Source organism: Lepidochelys olivacea (genome assembly GCF_965140295.1).
Source record: "Lepidochelys olivacea isolate rLepOli2 genome assembly, chromosome: 2".
Taxonomy (NCBI): domain Eukaryota; kingdom Metazoa; phylum Chordata; order Testudines; family Cheloniidae; genus Lepidochelys; species Lepidochelys olivacea.
Window position 1 is genome coordinate 235,770,380 of NC_140412.1, and position 25,991 is coordinate 235,796,370.

General features: G+C 39.2%; 1 protein-coding gene across 15 annotated transcripts in view; it reads left to right on the forward strand.

Moving 5' to 3' along the window:
- The window catches only part of KIAA1217, a 540,319-nt gene that overhangs the window by 427,631 nt on the left and 86,697 nt on the right, over positions 1-25,991 (forward strand). For 14 of the 15 annotated variants that reach the window (XR_014710274.1, XR_014710275.1, XM_084619500.1 and 11 more), the window contains 2 exons: positions 7,090-7,288; positions 10,264-10,357. Coding sequence is in view for 12 of the 15 variants with exons in the window: in XM_084619500.1 (XP_084475626.1) it covers positions 7,090-7,288; positions 10,264-10,357 (293 nt within the window). In the remaining 3 variants the exon portion in view is untranslated. Of the gene's footprint in view, positions 1-7,089; positions 7,289-10,263; positions 10,358-15,479; positions 15,653-25,991 lie in introns of those variants that run through there. The other variant, XM_084619491.1, reaches the window with a different exon arrangement.

Here is a 25,991-nt window from a genome sequence, read left to right on the forward strand (position 1 = left end):
TATAAGAATGACCTCACACTGAAGCCTCATCTAATGCTGGTTTAATAAAACCAGTTTGATGGCACATCTTAAGTTAAACTGGTGAAAATTTGTGTTTAGACCAACCCTGAGACGGAGGATGAACTTTTTGAAAACCTTTTTCTAACTGAACCTTCTTAGAAGGAAAAGCAGAATTAGGATCTCATTTATTGTAGAGATCTATATGTGGAGAAAGGAGAGTCTTATGGTTAGACCATAGGGCAATCGGGGAGACCTGGTTTCTACTTCTAGCTTTTCCATAGCTGTTCTTTGTGTCCTTGGACAAATCACTTCATCTCCTTGTTCTTCAGTTTTTCCATCTGTAAACTGCACTTTCCTACCTCACAGGAATGTTGTTAATGAAGCTTTAATGAAATAATGTTTGTAAAATGCTTTAAGAAACCTAAGGCCTTCTCTATGCTTAAAAGTTTTGCAAGCATATTCTATGTTGTTTAGGGGCATGATTTTTTGCTGACATAGCTGAGGCAGCAAAAGCCCTACTGTAATCACAGTTAAACTGGCAAAAAAAGGCCTTTTGCCAGCATGGCTTTATTTCACTTGGGAAATTGGTATAAGCTTTACTGGCAAAAGGACTTTTTTGCTACAATAAGCTACGTCTGCACTAGGAGGGTTTGCCAGTATAGTTTGTTTATAAATGTAGACAAGTTCTAAAACTGAAGGTGCTATAGACATGCCTAGAATTAGCAGCAGTAGCATGGTTTGACTCAAGTTAAAAGAAAAGGAGTACTTGTGGCACCTTAGAGACTAACCAATTTATTTGAGCATAAGCTTTCGTGAGCTATGAAAGCTTATGCTCAAATAAATTGGTTAGTCTCTAAGGTGCCACAAGTACTCCTTTTCTTTCTGCGAATACAGACTAACACGGCTGTTACTCTGAAACCTGACTCAAGTTACTACTTTCAGATGTGCTATATAGTATAGCCTTCATTATTCACATAAATGTTACCTGTCCTCCTGAAGTTAAGCCTATTACATGCTGCATTATTGTCTTGTTTGTTTTGTGTTTGTAAAAACTCAGCACAATCTTAATCTTTCTGGCGAATCTGTTGTGACAGAAGAGTAAGTGCAGAAAGAGCATTAGGATGCATGAAAACATTAGCATTTGTTTCCTTTGGCTCCCTTTCCATCGGCTTTGCTGGCAGCTATGCTGTTGTCCTAATGAGAGCTGCACCAGGGTTAGACACTATTTCCTCTTGCTTTAGTTTTAATATGAGTAATTTATTAGTTGACAATAAGAAATGATTGTAGGGGTGCAGCTGCTTCCCTCAAGCTGGGCATTAGGGTGTTGCCAGCTGTCCCAGTTTCAGCCTGACGAGATGTGTGTATGGAACAATGTGAATGATTTAAAATAATGGATCTGAAAGTCCCTTTTTCTTCTATTATGCCGAAAGGAGGATTTTTCGGAATGAACAGCTAGTTTTCTCAAACAGGAAATACCCTAAAGTACTGCTGTCATAAATATAAAGGGAAGGGTAAGCACCTTTAAATCCCTCCTGGCCAGAGGAAAAACCCTTTCACCTGTAAAGGATTAAGAAGCTAAGATAACCTCGCTGGCACCTGACCAAAATGACCAATGAGGAGACAAGATACTTTCAAAGCTGGAGGAGGGGGGGCGGGGGGGGGAACAAAGGGTCTCTCTCGGTCTGTGTGATGCTTTTGCCAGGACCAGAGCAGGAATGCAGGTCAGAACTCCTGTAAAGAGTTAGTAAGCTATCTAGTTAGATATGCGTTAGATTCTGTTTTGTTTAAATGGCTGATGAAATAAGTTGTGCTGAGTGGAATGTATATTCCTGTTTTTGTGTCTTTTTGTAACTTAAGGTTTTGCCTAGAGGGATTCTCTATGTTTTGAATCTGATTACCCTGTAAGGTATTTACCATCCTAATTTTACAGAGGTGATTCTTTTATTCTTTCTTCAATTAAAATTCTCTTTTAAGAACCTGATTGCTTTTTCATTGGTCTTAAGATCCAAGGGTTTGGGTCTGGGTTCACCTATGCAAATTGGTGAAGATTTTTATCAAGCCTTCCCCAGGAAAGGGGGTGTAGTGCTTGGGGGAATATTTTTTTGGGGGGAAAGACGTTTCCAAGTGGGCACTTCCCCTGTTCTTTGTGTGACACTTTGGTGGTGATAGCATTTAACCTAAGCTGGTAAGAATAAGCTTAGGGGGTGTCAAGGTTCCTCCCCCACTCTGAACTCTAGGGTACAGATGTGGGGACCTGCATGAAAAACCTCCTAAGCTTATCTTTACCAGCTTAGGTCAAAACTTCCCCAAGGTACAAAATATCCCACCCGTTGTCCTTGGATTGGCCGCTACCACCACCAAACTAATACTGGTTACTGGGGAAGAGCTGTTTGGACGCGTCTTTCCCCCCAAAATACTTCCCAAAACCTTGCACCCCACTTCCTGGACAAGGTTTGGTAAAAAGCCTCACCAATTTGCATAGGTGACCACAGACCCAAACCCTTGGATCTGAGAACAATGAAAAAGCATTCAGTTTTCTTACAAGAAGACTTTTAATAAAAATAGAAGTAAATAGAAATAAAGAAATTCCCCCTGTAAAATCAGGATGGTAGATATCTTACAGGGTAAATAGATTCAAAAACATAGAGAACCCCTCTAGGCAAAACCTTAAGTTACACAAAAGATACACAGACAGAAATAGTTATTCTATTCAGCACAATTCTTTTCTCAGCCATTTAAAGAAATCATAATCTAACACATACCTAGCTAGATTACTTACTAAAAGTTCTAAGACTTCATTCCTGGTCTATCCCCGGCAGAAACCAGCATATAGACAGACACACAGACCCTTTGTTTCTCTCCCTCCTCCCAGCTTTTGAAAGTATCTTGTCTCCTCATTGGTCATTTTGGTCAGGTGCCAGCGAGGTTACCTGTAGCTTCTTAACCCTTTACAGGTGAGAGGAGCTTTCCCCTGGCCAGGAGGGATTTCAAAGGGGTTTACCCTTCCCTTTATATTTATGATGGGGGGTCTTTCATGCAGGTCCCCACATCTGTACCCGAGAGTTCAGAGTGGGGAAGGAACCTTGACAACTGCTATATTATGACACGGATCAGGCAACTCAATGGAAAAGGCAGTGGCTTTTTAAAAGTATGTAATATAAGGGAGAATAGGAGAAGGAGAATTTACCATAATACCTTTGAAAATGTTCTTTCCCATGCTAATAAGTTTATGGACCAAAGGTCTCTGTGATTTCTAAATAAAACCTCTATATTGTTAAGGAACAATCATTCCAGACTAGATACAAGTTTATTTGGAAAATCTACATTAAAACAACTGTAAGTGAGTTTCTGATATATAGGTTGAGGGTGTGTGAGGAAGGGCAGAGTTAAGGCTGTTTGGGAATGTTCCAAACCCTTTAAGCCCTAAAGGGGTTTTTTTGTTTTGTTTTAAACTAACATTTCTTGATATTCATACGTACTTAGTAGCAAACTTAGTTTAAAGTTAACAACATTTTTGTTTGTGTACTGAGTTCTTTAAAAATATGGTATCGATATATCACTTTTAAAGTGTCATTTTAAGCATTTTTTGTCAACTGAAAAATATTTTGAACAACACCTTCAAAGAAAAATTCTCGTATACTCTTGAAGTAATCACACGCAAAAACTTTGTTTGCTTAAGAACAGTGAATGCAGGGGTTAGATATAGTCATTAAAATGTTGATTAATTACAGCTTATTTTCTTCAAATATATCTACTACATGAGTTCTCAAGGATGTTTAACAAAAAAATCATAATTTCAATTCAGAGTAAAGAAAATTAACTTAACAGTTTTTGAGGTATAGGCCATTTAAAAAAAAAAAAAACTTTCGGAAAAATTCTCCTAAACCTTTGGAGTAAATCTGGCAATTTTCAGGTCAATCTAGTTTTGCCTGCTAAAGTAAAAGGTTAAAAATAGAGTTTGTAATGAAACCTGAGTGCAACCTTAGTGACACAGGATGATATTGTTACACCTTTTTGACCCGAACAGCTAGTCGATTCAGGACCCTGGGGATGTTTCAGCTGGAAGTAGAAACTGATGATGGAGTCTGGTATTTTCTTGGATGCAATCTTATTCATTTACAAGGAATGTATAATGTCCTGCTTCTCCAAACACAGGAGGAACCAGAAACAAAAGGAGTCGTTTCTTAGTTTACAGGCCCAATCTTCCCTCATCCAGCAACCCTGACCCAGAACCTTTTGCTAGGCTTTTTTCAGGGTCATGCTGTGGTTACAGGCTACTGCTTGGCTTTCTTGCTGCCTTTGGGTTTCTCTGTTTCTTGACTGTCCCCTCCAGCTAGACTTTTTCCCCACATGCCAGTGGTGCTGGAACAATTTGTATACTGGGGATGCTGAGAGCCATTGAATCAAACTGTAAACCTTGTATATGATGGAAACCACTTCAAGCCAGGGGATGCTGCAGCACCTTCTTCTATGCCACCCCCGCTCCCCTAGTTCCAGCACCTATGCCACAAGCGCATCTGGCCAGAACAATGTCCAATGGAGCTGTGCACCCATGTGTTGCTAGTTACTGGGCAGACTAGGTTACGTCAATGTTTTAGGTATGGCCCCTTAACTGTGTCTTACACCTATCTTAATTGAAGGGCATGTTCACACCTCATTTTCAATGAGGCTGTAATTCAACCCATAACAAGGTTTAACCCAGCTCGTAACAATATCATCCATTCATAATAGTATAGAAAAGGTACTGACAGTGTCATTTTAAAAGCAGCCTAATATTAAATAATGGTTAGCTGGTGTTGAGGAGTCTGATTAGTATGCATAAAATTAACATGTTCTGCCTTCTCTTGCTCCAGGTACAATTATCTACTCACTGATTGTGGGAACAGCTGCCAAAATGTGCATTCACTCATTTATAGCAATTATGGGCAACATAGTGAGAAAAATACGAAGAGCTGAGTATAAAGAAAACTCATTTTAGATTAATATGTCTTCTATATTTTTCAGTAAATGGCTTCATGTCCCAGGACTTCAGCACAAACTTTTAGTTACTGGTGGTAGCTCATGAATATATAAAATAAAAACCCTTCCACCACCCCATCATTGGTGGTATAACCAATTTTGACCTTAAACCAAGCTATCACTACCTAAATAGGTTTTGTAATTTGTGCTGTAGCCCCATAGACTGCATGATCATCAGTAGGGATATTATTTAGGCATTTCTGTTCCCTTACAAAAAAAACCAGGTGACTTAAAGGAGAAAATGAGTTGCTAGTATTGTGGCTTATATCTTCTGAGGACTAACCAAGAAAGAGCAACATAGTCACATTTGAGCAGATCTGTCATTCTCTTCAAGAACCTTTGTGCCCTCCTGATTCAGGGGGCTGAAGAGGCCACTGGTGTAACTTAGGTAGCCCCTCAGGGCTCTCTAACATCATATCAGCCTGTCCTCAGATGCCTATAGACAGGCTGTGGCCCCACCCCCAACATGTCCTTCCTACCCCTGGCATGGCCCTGATGTCAGGTCTTGCAGGATAGTCTGTGGCTGTCTTCCTCAGCTCCTACACTGGGGGAATTCTCCCCTGGCCAGCCTCTCCAAGGCTTTTTATGCCCTTTTATGTCACTCTGTCAAAAGGGGATGGTGTTGGAGTGAGAATCTCACCCCTAGTGAGCAAGGTCCAGTGGGAGAAAATAGGAGACTCCACAAGGGGAGGACTGCCTCTGTGTCTCCATTTGCCCATCTGTAAAATGAATATATTACAATACTTGCCTACCTTAGGGGAATATTGTTGGACACAATTAATTAAAGTCTGTTTGTTTTGAGATCCTTTGATGAAAGGCACTGCAGTATATAATTGCAAAATATTGACATTTACTTTTGATGAGAAAAAAGTAGGTCTGGAAACCATGCCTAGTACTGAGAGACTTACGAAGCTCAATCTATTTAGTTTATCCAGGAGAAATTTAAGAGGTGACTTGATCATGGTCCCCAAGTATGTACATAGGAAAAGAGATTTCTGATAGTAGATGGCTCTTTAATCTAATAGAAAAAGACCTAACAAAATCCAGTCTTTGGAAACTGAAGCTAGACAAAGTGAGACTAGAAATAAAGTGCAAAATATTAACCGTGATGGTAAATAACTGTTGGAACAACTTACCTACGTATGATGGTTCTCCATCACTTGAAATGTTTAAATCAAGACTAGATGCCTTTCTGAAAGATGTACTCAAGCTCAACCAAAAGTTATAGGCTTAATGCAGAAATTGCTAAGGGAGGTTTGTTGGTCTGTGTTATGCAGAAAGCCAAACTAGATTATCAGAATTATCCTTTTTGGCTTTAAAATCTATAAATCTATCGATATGTGACTCAGATACTTTCTTTCCGCCCCCCTCTACTATACTATAACATAATGTGTTAGAGGTTACTGTTAAGGTTGCAAACCATGTCAAACAGAAACACTAAAAATTAAAGTGGGTGATATTCAGGCTAGATGTGCTTTTTAGTGACTTCAGCTTTGTTCTTACTATGAATTTCACCTATAATTTTATAAATAAATAAATTGCTGATAAATCAGTTGTGGGCACAAAATTATGCTTGAAAAAACGGGGAGCTGGTTTTGAAAATCAAACCCATTGTTGAGTAAGTGTGAAGTTAAAACAAAGAGTTTATGCTTAAAAGAACCTAAGTGATACAAGGATTAATTTTTCCCTCAGCTGACAGAAAATTTCCCATGAGTTACCTGCATCTTCCTTCTGGTATGGGTTCATTTTAGTATTATTTTTAAATTAACTCTTTTAATGTAAACTTTTGATCTAACTAAAGAACAGTAAAAATAGATTCCTTGCAATAACATGCTGCTCTGGGAAAACTCTGTGGTATAGAAACAAATAATCAATATCCATAAGACTGTTTTTATTCTTCATTCCAGTATTGTAGTGAAAAGATACTCTGTGTGTGAGACAGAGACATCTAGCTTTGCTTAGTCTAGTATAGATTTAAATATTTGATGTGTTTTTCTATGTGGACTTTGGAGTCTAGGTTTATTCCATGCATTTTTTTTAAAAAAATCTTCAATTGTATTTTGCTTTTAGGAGTTTTATATCTTCAGTATGGAGATGAAACAAAACAGTTAAGGATGCCGAATGAAATTACAAGCACAGACACAATTCGTGCCCTCTTTGTAAGTGCCTTCCCCCAGCAGCTGACAATGAAAATGCTGGAGTCTCCCAGTGTTGCCATTTACATCAAGGACGAGAGCAGAAACATATACTATGAACTAAATGATGTAAGGTAGGTAAACATGGAACTACGGTTGGTTTGGTTTTTTTCTGCAGTGCATCAATAGCATGAAAAAGAGTAAAGCTGATAAATATCTAACAAATATCAGGTCTGACACATTGAGGCAAGTTCAGTGGTGTCTGAGTAATTTGGGGTTTTCACAGTTTGACACATGCCTTTAGCTATATGTACCACATCTGTTGCACAAGCCGTAGATGTATGATATACTTGATTTAAATATTCGTTCAGTACAGATAAGTTTGGTTAGCTTTTACAATTAATATTTTATTGTGTTTTTACCAAAACATGTATATTTGAAATATTAAACATAAAATAAACCTATAGGCCACAAATTCACAAAACCTATAGGCCAAATTCACAATTTAAGTGGCCTTAAAACAGATCCCTGTCTCCACTGACAGAAAGTCTGATGTGAGGGGTAGTGGGGAAGTGTCATGGGTGTTTTGGGACACAGTGGGGGCTGGAGGGAGTGTCATGGAGCAGAGCTCCACTATTTATGATCTACCACCAGTGTACAATCCGTTATGCCAGTGGCAGAGGCTGGAGTGCACCCACTGCTGCTCTAGTTTCCATCAGGACTGGGCAACTGAATACCTGCCGCTGGTCCTAGATGCTACATTAATACAAATAATTAATAATAATAATTAAAAATACTTCTGAACTCAGCCAATACTGCAGACAAAGAATAGTGTAAAGACCTGGTTTGTATGTATGTATGTATGTGTCCTCTGTTGGATGGAATCAGAGCTGCTCAACCATGTTTCTTAAGCCCTGAACTTCTGACACCAGTTGGTATCTGTGCTTTTGGAGCAGAAGGATCAGAATGTTAACCCATAACCACCAAGAAGTTCCCAATGGCCAACTTGCACAGCAGTTACAACCATGTGGCTGACCACAGATTTGTTATGGTGTGAAAAATAGTTAGGGATATGTGGCATATATTTATACCAGACTGTTCGTAAGATAGTGTATGATAAATTCCAGAACAGACACAAAATGACAAGAGCAAAGCAGAAGAGAAGGAGGGACAGAAGGAAAAGTGTTCAGCTCTAACACCGTCAAATAGTGAATGCAAAACAGATGTGCAAATAAAAAAATACACAAATATGTACCTGTTATCAGAAAAGTTTCAGGTGGAGTGGAATGGAGTTATGGTGCAAATACAATTCAATTCAGAGATCAAATGCACTCTCTTTTACTACTTTACTTCAAGCTGTCATATTTCTACAAGATAGCTATGGAGATTATTTTTAAACAAAACTTGACATTAGTTGAGTAACCTCTCTCAACCGTCATTTTTGAGATAGAAAAGAGAGTAGATTAAGTTTGGTCCAATTAAAGATATTACCTCACCCACCTTGCCTCTGTATATGCCATCATCATTTGTGAGCTAAGAATGAACTGGAAAATGAGAGAACTTTCCTTGCATTGAAAAATACATTAACCAAGAATCATTCCATGTCCATATGGAGAGCAGAATTCTGTAGTTTAGAGTCTTCATGCAGATCTCTGAGCAGAATTTTGTCCTTACCTTATATGTAACATCTGCACTGTTGGCACTGAATATTATTTAATTTACAGACCATAAACATTGTTCCCAAATTATTCACTAACTAAACGTAGACCTGTCACCTTTTTTTAGATATTGATATTATCTTAAATTCCATATTAGTAAGACAGAAAAGAGTTTATGCTGCCATAAATAAACTAAGAACATAAATTTGCTACAGGGTAGGTATTTTCTTGTACATTCTACATGTAGTTAACTCTCATCAACTCTAAACTTCTCATTAACCATACATTTCTTAAACAGATGGGACTGATCTGTCTGTACAGCTATGTGTTTTTTTAATAGACTACTTGAAGTCTACAGCAGCAGTGCAAGTTCTGACTAGTTACAGATTCAAAGCAATCGCTGACTGTAATATGACTTTAAAAGAAAGAAATTAGACCAGCCCAAGAATGCTTCACTTCAGTTTTTTAAAATGATAATCCCAATGAGTAAGATCAGTCCACTAAACTTGTAGCTGTACCTGGAGGAAAGGAATTCAGTCTTCTGTGCAAATTCTCTTGAAATCACTACTGTGAAATGAAAGGAATCACAGTTTTGAAAGGACATTAGTGTGTTTAGATTGTTGCCGTTAATTAGATTGTTGCTGATTAGTCCTGAACAAGAAATCAGCAGGACTCAGTGCAGATTTCTAATCTATGAAATTATTGTAAGGTAGGTTTTGAGACTAATGTAAAACATCTGTTGTCTGATTGTTGTCTGAATGGGTCAGTTTATAAAAAGACGTATGAATGACAAGGCTCTTTGTGCTAATCTTAAAAATCTTTTTGTTTTCTCTTCCAACAATTTGCATCAAATTCTGTAGTTGCTTTTATCAAAGCTGTGCTTTTTTTTATTTAAAAAAAAAGCTTTATGAAAGATTGGAGGCTTGAAAGTTTGGTTTTACATTTGCTGATGTGTTCTTAATCGCTATGGAATGTTTTCAGTTTTGTGAACAAACTAAGTTACATTTGCCTCAAGAATAATTTCAAAAGTATTTTTCTTTTGATTTGTGCTCATTAGAATAGCAGAAATTCATGTGTTTGTGTAGAGTACACAATAAAGTATTTAAATATTAACTTAAACCTTTTTGGGTGCATTGTAAATATTGCAGCTTTATTATCTTACAAAGTGTTTTCACTCCGTGGGGGGGATCTTGAAAGAAACTCAGTACCACCTGGTTTTTATGGGTGTGGAGCTGTGCTGAAAGAATGATACTTTCCATGGGAAAGAGAACTGAAGTAGGTTTTGTTATTTGTGTGTCTATTTTATAGCAGTAGGGTTTTTTTATTGGTCAGTTGCAGCAATGTCTTGATGGTGGTTGATGTCTGTTGCCTGAATCCTTAGGGCAAGCAAAGGAAATGTCTAAAATAAAACTCCTTTCATCTATTATCGTTCTCGATGTTTTTGATTCCAGGAACATTCAGGACAGATCTTTCCTTAAAGTTTATAACAAAGATCCTGCACAAGCATTTAATCATACATCCAGAACTGTAAATGGAGATTTAAGGGTAAGTGCCAGAGTTGATTTATATTAGTTTTTATTTGATCTGCTGTTTTCTATGTGAAATGTTTACATTAACGTATATAGTGTGAATACACACATGCTGCAAGGGGAATACACTGATCCATGCTGCTAACTCATTTATTGATTTATTACAGGGGTAGGCAACCTATGGCACATGTGCCAAAGGTGGCACACAAGCTAATTTTCAGTGGCACTCACACTGCCCAGGCCCTGGCCACCAGTCCGGGGGGCTCTGCATTTTAATTTAATTTTAAATGAAGCTTCTTAAACATTTTAAAAACCTTATTTACTTTACATACAACAATAGTTTGGTTACATATTATAGACTTATAGAAAGAGACCTTCTAAAAATGTTAAAATGTAATATTGGCACACGAAACCTTAAATTCGAGTGAATAAACGAAGATTCGGCACAACACTTCTGAAAGGTTGCTGACCCCTGATCTATTACTTTATTCCTTGTCACTATTTACTTTAACACTCTCTGATCCCTTATTCATTCACAGTAAAGAACTGAAATCACAGCACAACTTTTTTAGTAATTTGTTTCAGATTTCAATTTGAAGTCTCATTCATTAGTGGGCACCAAACTCTTCTTTTCAACAAAGCAGAGTATGGTTTAACTTTTACTCTATTAGTAGTGCAACTCGCAACACCATTTTCAAAAGCTTTCCAGTTGAGCTCCATGTCTCCTGATGTGCTTCATAAATGACTATCTCAGACTCAAAATACTAATAAATGCTTTGCAGTTTTGAAAAGAGCATCAATTTTTGTGTCTGTCAAAAATACCATATATATAGTAACCTTTGTTAAGTTGAAATCTTTGCTTTTGAATTTGCCAAAAAAGCTTCTGAAATTTACTCCCTTTGTTTCTTTTTTGTTTAAATATAATATATAGGAAATAATAAAATCATATTAAGCCTTCAAGAAGGATACCGTTATTAACAAGTGTGCTGCTTGTTTTTTAGTAACTTACACATGCTCCAAAGCGGATGTCAAATGTTCTGAGGAACTCCTGTAAAAATATTAGTTTATAATTGTGCCTCTGGTTCTTGGTTTCACAATTTCTTTTGCATCTGCCACAGATCTTTGCTTTTTTGGTTTAATTATATTTAAGTACTTTTGCAGTTGTAATGGTGTAGGGCATTGTTGTTTCAGTGCAATTGTGGCAGTCATTCAGTTTCCTGCAGTATTTTCAACCACCTCTCCTGTAATTATTTCATTTAAATATTTGAATTTTAAAACATCATAAAACAATCTCTCTGATGGGTCATAAAATCCAATTATCTTATTATTCACCTCACTGCATGTTAAAAATCTGTATATAGAGTGATAGCAGCTCATTTAGGGGCCGATCTGATAAATTGCTATGTGTCTCCTGCAAGGTGCTGAAAATCCTGAAATATTATTGACTTCTGTGGAGCAGTAACCGGATGTATCTGAAATATATCCTTAATATCTTAGGGCAGGGCACATTTTTGGTACCTATAGTAATGTTATCCATTGTAATAATAATGTGTTGACATTGCATCATTAGGTCTAAATTGTTGTTGTCCCACTTGAAAGGGGGGCTAAATGCAACTTTTTTGTGTGCTGGACTGGTAAACAGACTTGTTTTGCTAATGTGTACACAAAACCAAAATATCAGCAATCTGGATTACTTCTTTGGCCCTGTGTCAGATATTTACTATCTAATAAAGTTGTTTCAAATACAAATGTCTCTCTGTAAAAACAGTGGTTAACATTTGTATTATTCACATTAAAATATAAAATTGTGAAACTGAGATTATGCCCACAGATACATATTGATATGGCGAAACTCCCTCCCTCGGACCAAAGTGGGATAATTCAAAAATAAAGGTGGCTGGCTCCCTCTGTACCAGCACAGGAGGCTGGATTAGTGGACATCTTAAGGTCTCTTCTAGCCCAAGGTTTCAACAATTCTGTGATTATTTTACCATATTACACTCTACTCTCTGAGGTGGTTCTCTGTGTGTCTTACCAGAGGTGGCATTTCAAAATCCTCACATCTCCCAAGAATAGTTATTTCCTGGTCTGTAGCCAGCTCACCTGGAGATGTGCTTTTGTTAGCTCTCACAAGCTCAGCAGAGTTGGGTTTGGTCAGCTCTTGGATGGGTGACTTAACTACCTTTTCAATTTGAGAGGTAGTCCCTGCAAGTCAGAGTTCAGGACACTGGTGAGTCAGCATGGAGAAGCCTAAAAAGAAGCACCTGATTTTTTGTTTTGTTGCTTATATATGTGATCACATGAATATATATGGTGGACAGGGAGAACCCAAGAGTAAGAAGGCATTCGTTCTGCAGCTGCATTGAGGCAGGCAGATGTAGGATATGGAAGAAGTTGGATGGTGGGAAAGATATCACTCCAGTCTTCCTTCCCATGGTGCTTAGATAAATTGAAACTAACTATACTAAAATGAGAGGGGAGGAAGGAATAATTACTGTAAACACAGTGCTTTGCATTAGCATCTGTTTCAGTAAATCTAGGGATAAAGCGATTATTGCCTGTCCTGTTTTAAGGAGATTACTTTTGAAATGTGAATCAACACCTTATGAAGGCAGATCTTGTCACACATCTTTTGTGTTATACTTAGGGCTGGCAGAATTTGATGTTTATTTTTTATAATGTTGATAGATAATACTGATGTTTGTTTTAAAGTTTTTTTCCTATTTTTATTATTTAAATTTTCGGTTATGGGAAATTATGGAGGGGATCAGACAATAATTATTGAATGACAGTAGACATTGAGACTCAAAAAGTTAAAGCTTTATAGCCATTAAAACTTAAATTGCCATCATCACATATCCAAATATACAAAGTTAGTATCCTTGAATCAAAGTCTAATAGGTTCTCAAGCTACGTTTTTCTTACTTTGCCTATCAGTAGATTTAAATAGTCTCCATGCAGTTTGCAGGCATTTCACCCTTGTGACTGTTCCTTTTAATTTTTGTTTAACTAGCTTCCTCATTTTTGTGTAGCTCCCCTTTTTGAAGTTAACTGCTACCGTGGTGGGCTTCTTTGGCATTCGTCCCCATACAAGGGTGTTAAATTTAATTACATTATGGTCGCTATTACCAAGTGGTTCAGCTATATTGATATCCTGGACCAAATGCTGTGCTGCACTTAGGACTAACTCAAGAATTGCCTCTCCCCTTGTGAGTTCCAGGACAAGCTGCTCCAAGAGGCAGTCATTTATGGTGTCAAGAAATTTTATCTCTTCATCCTGTCCTGAGGTGACATGTACCCCGTCAACATGGGCATAGTTGAAATCCCCCATTATTACAGCATTTTCTCTCTTTGCAGACTCTCTAATCTCCCTGAGTATTTCACAATCAGTCACCATCCTGGTCAGGTGGTCCTTAATACATTCCTACTGCTGTACCGTTTGTTGTTCAAGAATGGAATTTCTATCTATAGAGATTCTATGGCACAGTTTGATTTGAGATTTTTATTTAATTTGACTCTATGCTTTCTTTCACATATAGTGGCACTCCCCCATCAGTGCAACCTACTATGTTATTCCGTGGTATTACTCATCCCACTGGTTATCCTCATTCCCCCAAGTTTCTGTGATGTCTATTATGTCAATATCCTCATTTAATGACAGTCACTGTAGTTCTCCCATTAGTATTTAGACTTGTATATTTTGTCAATATTCAGTTGCTTTCCTTCATGTAAAAGTATCTCATTTAAATATGACTGTTCCTCTCTAGCTCCTAGGTGTACTTTACCAACTTCTTTCCTATCCTCTTTGTGAGAACATAGAGTTCCTTCTTTAATAACTTAATCCCTATGAGATGTGTCTGCCTGCATTGTGTGCTCATCTGCATCTGTCAGCTTTCCCCTAGTCCTTAGTTTAAAAAAACCCTCTACAACCTTTTTAAGAAAGACACAGAGATAATAAATGCAAGATCATCCTTTTGAGTTCTTCGGATACTTTAAACAAAGGCTTCCAGATTATGGGAGATTCCTAGCGGTGTTTCATTGGGTTGTGTTCAAGTTAAAAATCTTCAGGTCATTAAATGCAAAAAGTAAAAATACAAGTATTGCCAAAATTGACCACTTGCTGATTTTTTGTAACAGTCTTACGGTATGTCTATACTGCAGTCACAAGGTATATAGACATATTGAGCTAGCTCTAATCTAGCTAGCTCAGGTACCAGAATGATTGCACCGTACCATTTAGGGCAGGGAGAGGGATTTGTCTGGCTGACCGAAAGTAGGGAATAATGCTTTATGGCTGGGGGAAGCTGAAGGGGAGAGGTCAAACTACTGCAAAAGGGGACAAGGGGCCAGCATGGTGACACTGACGCATCCCTTGGGAACCTGACAGGTGGGAGGGTTTAAAAGGGGCAACTGTGTGCGTGAAGCCCCCTTCTACTCGGAGCAGGCTGAGGCAGCACAGGTACCAGAACAGTCAAGCTGTGGCAGCTTGTGCTCCAGAGTGCACTAGACTTGCGAGAGATTCCTGGGCAGCTTGTACAGCCACGCTGAAGTGCACGCTGCTTCAGCTTCCGTGCTCCAGGACCTGAGCTAGCTAAATGCAAGCTAGTCTGGGTATGTTTACTTGAACTGTAATCACACCCTCTGACTGCAATAAGCATCCGCTTAGAGTGTAGCTCCTAAAACTGAGAGCAAATATTTAAACACGTAGTTGTTTGAATGCATGATAATGCTAGGAATACCCATAGTAAGTTTATAAGGTGCCAAACACTGCCTTCCTGATCCCTCTACCATAAAACTTTTTCTTTAGGGAAAAAAACTAATATATGTATATCTGATACAGAACTTCTAAATGATACAAATATCATCTTTCCTGCTGTTTTGCTGCCTGCTTTTTCTAGTGCTCTTGTTGTCATTGAGAGGTTATGACAACATGAGCCATATTGTATTTATAAACATCATGTGTTTCCTTGATATGACTTGCAGTGTCTGCCAAGCAGAACACATGGAAGAAACATTTCTCATTAGCTCAGCATTGGTTTTGGTTATACTGATTTCCGGGACAGGAAAAATGCCTTTCTTGCTCAGACTTAACTTTCGGACAGTGGAAGCAAAGCCTGTGAATATCCATGAAATCTCTTGAACAGAGAGGCTGCTGCTGTTTTAATCCACATGTTTTGTCTCAGAGCTTCTTCTAGCAAAACAAAAGCAAAGAAGTTTAGTTTTAAGACAATGTAAAGACAAGCTTAGCTGAAAGTACTTTTGTGTTCTAATACCTGCCAGATGCTTCTAGAAAAGGAGTTCACCAAAAGAGGTAAGGTAAGATGCCTATTCGTAGTGAATATGGAATTCCTTTTTCTTTTTGGCTAAAGGATATTTTTAGATTAACTGGGGATTTAAACCAGAGATCAAAACTAGATTTTTTTAAAATCTTCCAGAAGAAGAAATGTTTTATTCCCCTGTTGACTACCAAAACTAGTCTTTTTATGTCTAGTTTAAAATCTGTGTATTGAAAGTAATAATTTGATTACTTTCTAACTTGTCATTTGAAATCTGGTTGAGAGTTCAACATAATATATAAATATAGTATCTGATGCTCTGGAATTGTTTCTGTGACATGAGTTTTACTATTTTTAATGAATGAGCTATTACTAAGCTGCCAATTATTTATGCTGCTGTAGGGAAGAAGACATTGAGAGGTAGCTGTATCTAATCAAACTGTTATGAAATATAATAAATGTACCTGTGCTCTTTCATTCATGTGTCTTTCATATCCTATAAAAATTACCCCATAAATGATCTAGATTATTGAGAAGGTGGCTAGAAGATTAAGAATTAGTTAATTTTTATTTTTAGCTATGAATAAAACAAAATATAAACCTCAAGTATCGCACATATAACGATCTGTTTAAATGTACAGATCCTAAGCTATATTTGGATAGAGATCTCATTGTGGCTTTTTAAATAATTAAGTGGTAATGTGCTATTGTTGAATTATATTTATTTTGACAAAATATCATTCATGTTCTATGTAATCATATAGATTCTGTAATATAGTAACAATCTAAAAGTAGCATTTTTAAAAGTTGCCAAAGAATAAAATGGGTCTGTTAAAAGCAAGTTCTGCTTACTTATTTTCAAGTTAAATGATATCAAACTTGATCTGAAAAAAAGTATTTTTGCTAACATTAACTAGTCTAGGAATATGAGTATGCCCCACCCACTCTGCAAATACCAGAAGTCTTCCAGTTATATATTACTCTCTTTTTAGATTAAGATATCACAAGCCTGTCATCTGGAAATCCCCAGTAACTTTTTCTGTGAAAAAATAGATCCATGCTCCCACCATGATACACTCACTTTAATAGTGTTTTTATTTCCTTCTAATGGCCTCTCCTTCTGGCTGAGGGTTGCAAGCAGCTTGCTCTGGAGCGTGTCAGTACACCTCCTGGGTCATCCAGATCGAATTATTTAACAGCAACTCAAGTTTTCTGTTGGCCTGTGACTGAGTCTGGAGGTCAAGCCTCTAACACAAAGTGTGATTGTGAAGTTTGCCTTCTTGACAAATGTCCCATTGGCTTCAATGGGAGTTTTCCCTGAATAAGGACATTTGGGTCCATTTTTAGTATTCGTTAGTTGCTTCTTTTATTCTTAATCCACAAACTTTTACAGAAAGTTTCCTGGTTCCTATTCCTTGGATGTTTTACTCTTTCACAGCCCTTGTGTTTGACAAATCAATTTGCAATAGTCTGGCTATTTACCTCCATTTCCTAAGTATTTGGCAGAGTCAGACATTGCTACTCACAGCTGTGTCTACCATTGTCAGAAACCAGTCTTCCCTTGTAAATAAGGAAGCATAAGAGAATTCAGAAGACCTCGTAAGCTCTGAGATAGCACTCGAACCAAAGATGAGTTTCAGTCTTCCATACAGCTTTGTACATCGGCTCTTACCTCAACAGAGATTAAAAATCACCTTGCTGAGATTAATGTAGTCTGTTGTGCTCTCTCTGTGACATCAGCCTGGTTGGAAGAACCAGTTCTTCTTTCTTTAAGCCTGACATTGCTTTATTTAATCAGGACTTTACTTTAGCCTTCCCTAGCGTCCTTCCGTATTACATTATCCGGAAGTACAACTCTTTGTACAGGATCTGAGTTCCCTGCTCACAGCTGAGTCCTCAGTTCTTTGTTCAACCAATTGCTTTCCTCTAGGCAAATATAGCAGCCAAAGGGCCAGATTCCATAAGGGAGATAAGGCCTACTTTGTCTTCATCCTCTTTTTTCTATAGAAGCAGAAAAGAGATCTAATTCCTGATATTTTTGGAGAATCCACACACACAGCTGTGGTCTTTGATTAGATGGTGTCAGTTCTAATCTGGAGTCAAGAAAACTGATCAGACTCCTGAAAATATGAGCAGTACGAACAGCCCTCCTTGGATACACATAAGATCTAAGGTAAAAATAATCTGAGTTGGCATAAACAAGACAGCTGCAAAAATCAGTTGGCAAAAGGGCACCGTGAAAAAGTATATGGTATTGGAATCCTGTCTCTTTCTTTCATGTACAGAAACATATCTTTAGGCTTGAGGACAATTTGCATGTGATTGAAGTTTAACATGCAAATTAAGTGGCTGAACAGGCCAAAAAGTTTGTTGGATAACTTTGGTTCCTCAACCACTCAGTTTTAATCACAGTGGATAACTTCTACCCTGGGGATCCCTACTTTTAACCTTAGTTATTTACTTCAGCCAAATAAGCAGTTTTGCATCCAGTCAGCTAACTGCAGTCTGTTCTTGGTGGATGTATGTCTCATTCCTCCAACACACCCCATTTTATTCATCCATTATGGCAAACGTAATCCAGGAAGCCCAAACAGTCCTCTTATTAATAGCCTCTGATTGGATCCTGTGGTCTAGACTGTTTACACAACATGGTTTCAGACAGTGGCAGGAAGGACCTTTGGGAATCAAACCTCACAAGTACAGGTTTTTTTGTCAAAAATGGCTCTCTCCTTAGGCCAGTGACAACAGCTCATTCTGTATACAATGAAACCTCTCTTAAGTCACCACTCAATGAACTACCAAAACTGTGTAGGCTGGAAGAGTTTGTCTCTAACTAAAGTATCCCAAGGTTTCAAATACAATTTTGTTCAGTCTTCAAATTGATTGCAGGTTACAGGTGGCCTTTACTTCAGGTTTCCCTGTATTTACAGGTAACTCTAACAAGCTTAAGACACTCAGCAAGTTAGTTGAGCCCTGAGACCCCCCACGTCTCATTATATTACTTCTCTGTCCTGGTACACTGATCACTAGATTGTCTTTGCATTTGTCAAATGTTGAACAGAAGGAAGTAAAGTTGAAAGAGAATAAATGTTCACAGAACAGAACAACTACTCTTGAGACTGTGATAGCAATTATGTTAATGTGGTAAAAGAGGTGTTAATGCAAATACTCCCGCTGGCCTCCTCTATAGGAGTGGAAGATTCAGCCCACAAGGAAGCAAACCAGTTCTGCAGCAGGTTCACAGTAGCATGTGCCACAAAGCCCAGTTGCATGGGGGCTCCCTATGCACTGTTGTATGGGATGAGGAAAGGGGCTAGTGGATCCATTGTTATACTCATCCACTGAACCTTTCCTTCCTACAGATGAGGACTGCAAATAGTGCTGGGTGCAAAACTTATGACATAATATTTTCCTTCTTATCTGCTGCGTTCTTATTTAGCGGTAACAGTGGGTTACAGGTGTAAATATGCGTAGGATTTAAACGACCAACTATATTGTATACTGTTTCTTTACTATTTATATCCTAACATATTCCATATTCCTGTAATAGAAAACATGTTTTGACTCAGTCATTTGATAATTCCAGATGAGACTAAAGGTTATGTTTTTCCTTATTCTTGTTTAATCATAAGAAGTTGTTCAATTCTATTTGGCTTTGGCACAGTAGGAAAAGCTACAAATATGGAACAGAAATAAAAGCTGAATAGTAGATCAGAGAGTCAAGGAGCCATGCATTTATTTTGATTTATGAGATCAGTTACTCACAGGACTCCTTTTTTTTAAAAGAGTTGAAATCTGATATACAGCATATTTAAACCAAATAAAAATGCTGATCTGTACCAGAGCTATATATGCTTGAAACTATTCCTTTTTTGGGAAAAAAATGGATGAATCCATCAGTTCAGCAGTGCCCCAAGGAGGTGCTGGAATCCAGAATGGTTTTAAGGATTTGGCTTTCAAGGCTGATAGCAACTGTATGCATTTTCTTGACAATGCATTTGATCTCTTAAGGGGAAAGGGAAGGAAATGCTTGTTACATCTGCACAAAGCAGGCAACTTTTGTTTATGTGCTTAAAATCCTATCTAAAAGCAACAGTACAAAAGTAAATCAAACAAACAGAGCTATTTGTTTGTAACACTAATTCCCAGCCATTTCAAGGGCCCCTACCTTAATTCTACAAAAATCAGTGACAACTTTTATATGTTCAGTTCAAAAAGAATAAAAGCTTTTGGTTTGGGTGTGCCAAAGTATGCTGGTGAGTTAAATGTGGATATTGGCAAACCAATGATATAATTATGTAAAACCAACCTTTTCAGGATAGAAATGTGTTACGTTTCAATGTGTTTGTATTTTTTTCATTCACAATGACATCCTGACATATCTTGGCTGAAATGCACTCGCTATCATCTAAGCTATTTTGTCTGGAAAGTGCACTAAGGAAGAAAATGAGAGCTTTGTTAACTTCCTTCTGTTAAACTTGGTAGTTTAAAATGGGGTGGTTTTTTTTTTCTTTTTACTTTCACATTCTGTTTATTTGTGAAAAAAAGAAAACAGCTCCATGAAACATGCTCATAAACACTCAGAAATGAACTCATGCTAAGCTGGCTGATCTGGATGTTTGCTTTTGTGATTGGAGTAGAATTATGCAGTCTGGTACCAGGGAGATAGCTTGTGCAGCAAAATTAAGGTTGGTGATGAGAGAAAAACCCCACACAGGCAGACTTTGATTTCAGGCATGCTTGTGTGTGGTTATGTTGATGCAGAATGTTCTGGATCTCACACATGCATCCGTGTCTTTGGAACATGATGTTCCATTTGTCTTAAGCATGGCTAGACCAGAAGCTCCTACTGGAGTGTCTTAGATGGATGCTAAGAGCAACAGAAGAATTCATCCTCATTCCTCTCTCCCACCTTAAATAGTACTCCACAAGCCTACCAAGAAAGCTATTTCATTGAAAACTAATCTACATTAACTGAGAGCTAAGGATGTGAAAATGGGTTCAGGGAAAATATGAACAGCCTGTGGAAATTTAGAGCACTCATTTCTACCTGTATCTGGACCAATATACCTTCCAACCTGAACTCAATTTAGGTAAGAAATTAAATGTATTAGCATCATTATTATTGTTATCCATTGCTTTAAATGTTCCTGCAACCCAGCTGCATTTCCCTCACCTGTAGATTGGATTCCTGTTTTACCCTGAGGAAACAACTGTATTCCCAGGAATCTGGTCTACAGGAGTGGGAGAGACAATTGGGTGGGACGATGGACAAGGACAAGCTGCCACAAGTGCCGTTGGGACAGTGATCATATGTATGTGTCGTCTGGAATTGGATTGTATTTTGGGAGTGGCATGGGACAGAGCCATTTTTGCAAAAGATGGGGACTTGCCACTCCTCACACACACAGAGAGTTTGTTAGAGCTTATCCTGCCATTGTATAACCTTGGAACCTTTTGAAGTCCTCCATGAATAATCAGAGTTGAATTAGCAGTTGCGTATTCACTTAACCACAAGTGCCTGTACACATGCTGGAACATCTGTTTCAGCATTTCCAGTTGGGAACCATTCCCACTGCACCCAGATGTAAAGTAATGTAAAGTCTCTGGGCTACTGCACTGAAATACAACTTGTAGAACATAAGCATTTTCTGTCGTTTCGCAAGGGGAGCATGTCTCTTTCCCCCTCAAGCCTCCTCACCAATAGAACTGGACAAGCTCGTTATGCTTAGTTTGGAGGCCATTTGTAGCCTTGAAAGTGCAACTCAAACACTGTTGTTCTGGTTTACAGAAGTGTGAAGGGACAGAGGGGGCTAGAGCGTTGCTCAGACTGCAGCAGAGAGTGTTGGTGTATCCTGCTCCCCACACCCTCACTCTCTCAGGCCAGGAAGAGCCTGAAGCATTTTCCCCCCCATAGGCTGGGTTAAACACACTGGCTTAAATTGGACACACACTTTCTCTCTTCCTCTCCTTCCGCCTGCCCATTATTTTCTGCTGGGTAGGTACAATCTAATTGATTGTGATTGCAGTCAATAAACCAAAATCTCGTAGCTTTCAAGAACATTTTTGTGCATTCTTGCTTTTTCCCCTCCTTCAGTTTCTCCATTCTCGCCTTCCATTTTGTCATTGTAACCATCTGACTTAGTTTTTTTCCCCAGAATCTCTCTCTCATACTTCGTTCTCTTCTCTTCCTCTGACTCTTACTGTTTCTCTCTCCAAGGCCTAATCTTATTTTTGTACCTCTGTCCTCACAATCTGTTAACCCTTTCCTGACTTGCCCATTAGGCTCTCTTTACCCCAAGATTCTCTCTCTTTCTCTTTCTGTCTCTCACCTCCCATCTCTCTCACAGACTACCTACAATGTTTTTCTCTTTTCCTTTCATAGTCTCCCAGCCTCACTTCCCTACTTCCCACCCCGCATTTCCTTTCACTCTTCCTTCCCCGCTATCATGGTTTATGGATTATTTAGATTTTACTTTGCACTCCATGGCTGCTGCTGTATTTTAAGCTTCTTTAGCTTTCTGATAACCACACGTAACATTTACCCTCCTGCTTTAATTACTAACCCTGCAGTAAAAATTGCATGTTACTGAAACAGTTGTTTTTCCTTAATGATGGAAATGATACTGATGATATAACAATCAGAACTTTCTCAGTTTATTTACAGTGTTGGGAGTTTTGGCAAGCCCAGCACAAGCAGACAAACATGGGTAAAAGAGAAGACAGGAAAAGGGAAACAGGAAAATAGGTGAATTTTTAGGGGAGAGGGATAGCTCAGTGGTTTGAGCATTGGCCTGCTAAACCCAGGGTTGTGAGTTCAATCCTTGAGGGGGCCACTTAGGGATCTGGGGCAAAAATTGGGGATTGGTCCTGCTTTGAGCAGGGGGTTGGACTAGACGACCTCCTGAGGTCCCTTCCAACCTTGATATTCTATGATCTATGAATCTTTTCTGGTCTGCTGGTGTCTGGGTGATGGTGGTTGTTAGCTACAGAAGAGAGGTATAGTTCTTTACCTGGGCAAGCAGAGACCTTATGCCAGGTTGGAAGGTGGATCAAGGTAAAGTTCAGCTAGTGGACAGGTTGTGTCTACAGTTAACAGTGGTATGTAGAGTACATGCACTGCATGCCCCTAACATGGGTATAAATAGCAGTGTAAACGGTGAGGCACTGCTGTGGGGAATAAAGACACATCAGAACCTTAGGGAATGTACTTTTCATAGCTCTCTTCATGCTCCCCCCCCATCTATACTGCTGTTTTTATCAGCATAGTGTTCTGCCTCTCTGCTGCCAGAGTCTTTCCCCACTGCAGTGTAAAGCTCTGGCAGCAGAGAAGGGCTTTGGCGAGGGGAGGCAGCAGAGAAAGGCTGCCCCTCCACCCGCTGCCCCTCTTTTTGCTGCCATTTGTAGCTACACAGCACGGTATGGGTACAGCCTGCTTTTCACTGTGGCATGTGGCTACGTGTTCCCTACACACTGCTGCCAGAGTGGACAAGACTTCAGTGTCTGGAAGCAGTGGGCTGGCATCAAATGAGAAGGCAGCAATCAAATCCAGGACTGGCTCTGGTGTGCTGAGAAAATCCCCATGGGCTGAGGTGTAGTAGGCATGGTTTAGTCCCATGACTTGGAAGAATAAGGAAACACATGAAAACGACAGACACAAAGCAAACAGACAAAAAGCAGAGCAGACCTGAGCTCTAGGTTTTACACTTCTCAGTCCATGGAAAACTACCAGGCTCTTCACAGCTGGCCTTCCAGAGCTTTCCAGTAGCTCCTATAACCCAAACAAACTTAACTTGCAAACAAGAAAATATTGAGCAATTTCAAAACATGCCTGTTTTAGCAGTCCTAGTTCATGTCAACAAAAGTTCAACTCTCCAACAGGGTTCTGCAAGGATCCAACAGGCATTGGGTGCTTTCTACTGCAACCCCAGGTAAAAGGTTTAAAACCTTTCCCTATAGTTCCCTAGAGTCCATAGGCCTTAAACCTGTTAATCTCTCTCCTATAGGTAGGTTAGGTCATTTAGACTCATTGTCACCCCTTTAAGTATTATGTTTTCCTTCCTCATGCCCTCTCTCCTGCGACCTCTGAGCTCTGGATGTGCCAGCCACAGGAGCCCCTCCCTGCCCCTGGCCTGCTGCTGCCGACCTTCCTCTTCCCTTATTGTCTTGCTGTCTCTCCCAGGGCTGGCTAGTGTATGATGGGGTCAAGGTCTTGTCTAGGAAAGAGGGAGGAAGCATGGGATTCAAAAATGAGGTGGGATAGCTAATAAGGAAGGCAGAAGGAGCTGCGAGTATCCCATTCTGGTTATATCATCTCGGTTCGAGTCTTGGGGCAGAGGAAAAACACAATGGAAAAAAAGATGAAAACGGAGCAGAGAGTAGATTGAGTGAGAATCCTATATATAGAGATGTAACAGGTAGGGAAGAAGAGAAAAATGCCAATGAAATCAGCACAATTGTAGATGTGTATAGTTTAGCACAGCCACTGGTGCCAGCCTAGCTTTTGGGGGGGCTTTTTCATACATATACGTGTGTACCAATGACTTCCTTTTAGCTAGAAAAACATGTTTGTTTATATTGAATCACCTCTGGGAGAAAATGTGAGGTTTAAATTACACGGGAGTGGGAGGATTGCAGCTTGAAATAACAGCCGATCCCATAGTCCCTGGCTCATGCAGCTTCAGAAAAGGGCTTGTTTTATTGACCCTAATTTTGTGATCCCAGAAATAATTGGAAAGGCTTGCAGAATCTTCATCCCCCACAAGATTCACCCACCCCTACTTGCCTGTATTTCATTTCTGATAAATGTTTCATAATGTGAAATTCTTGATTCTGCCGAAATGCTGCCACCACCAAAGAACTGAGCGCACAATTTAAGCTACAATATTAAAACATTTAAAATATATATTCTGCAAAAAAAATGCTGGCTTGGGGCTCAGGTGCCCGTGGGTCAGTGGGTTCAGACACAGCTTGCCTAATGTTGTAAGAGCTATCTCTTCTTCAGGAAGTCCATCTGTGCCAGTACTGAAGCACAAGTACTACAGAGCTCTTTACAGTGGTTCACACTAGTTGATATTTAAGTGATTTTAAAAAAGAAATAGGAAGTTTGGAATGAATATAAGGTGATGGAACTTTACAGCACCTGTGTTTACCACAGGACATGCTCTGCTTTAGCAAGTGCCTTAGGAATCTGTGAAGACCCTGTTAAGAGGTAATACAAATCAGAAGGTACGCTAAGAGCGTAGAAGCTAAATCATCTGTGGCTGTCACAACTCTAGTGGTATGTCTGTACTACTCGCCGGATCGGCGGGCAGCAATCGATCCAGTGAGAGTCGATTTATCGCGTCTAGTTTAGACGCGATAAATCGACCCCCGAGCTCTGTCCCGTTGACTCCTGTACTCCACTGCCGCGAGAGGGGGCAGGCAGAGTCGACAGGGGAGCAGCAGCAGTTGACTCACTGCAGTGATGACACCGTGGTGAGTAGGTCTAAGTACGTCAACTTCAGGTATGTGAATAATGTAGCTGAAGTTGCGTAACTTAGATCGGACCCCTCCTCCCCCCCCCCCATTGTAGACCAGGCTTAAGCCTCCTTACACTGCTAGAACTAGTCTCTTATCTCCCCATGCACCTGAATCTGCCATCAGAATTCAAATAAGAATTCTGATGGGTCCATTTTTCGATCTTTTTGGAGATGCCACAGAAATCTATAAAAAGAAAAGGAGTACTTGTGGCACCTTAGAGACTAACCAATTTATTTGAGCATGAGCTTTCGTGAGCTACAGCTCACTTCATCAGATGCATGCCGTGGAAACTGCAGCAGACTTTATATATACACAGAGAATATGAAAAAATACCTCCTCCCACCCCATTGTCCAGCTGGTAATAGCTTATCTAAAGTGATCATCAGGTGGGCCATTTCCAGCACAAATCCAGGTTTTCTATCCAGCTGGACAATGGGGTGGGAGGAGGTATTTTTTCATATTCTCTGTGTATATATAAAGTCTGCTGCAGTTTCCACGGCATGCATCTGATGAAGTGAGCTGTAGCTCACGAAAGCTCATGCTCAAATAAATTGGTTAGTCTCTAAGGTGCCACAAGTACTCCTTTTCTTTTTGCGAATACAGACTAACACGGCTGTTACTCTGAAACACAGAAATCTTTGTGGCTATAAATATAGATGTTTAGCTGGAGGGCTGCTTTAGAAAATTTGAGACTAATTTTAAAGTTTGTTCCAATTTATGAGAAATAATTCACAGGATACAGTAGCATAAAGATAGCACTGGCTTGTTCCACTCTGCCAGCTGCATATAAACTTGAGTACCAGCTGCCTGTGCTTACCCTTCACTGTCCCTTGTTTTTCACTGGACGGAGAA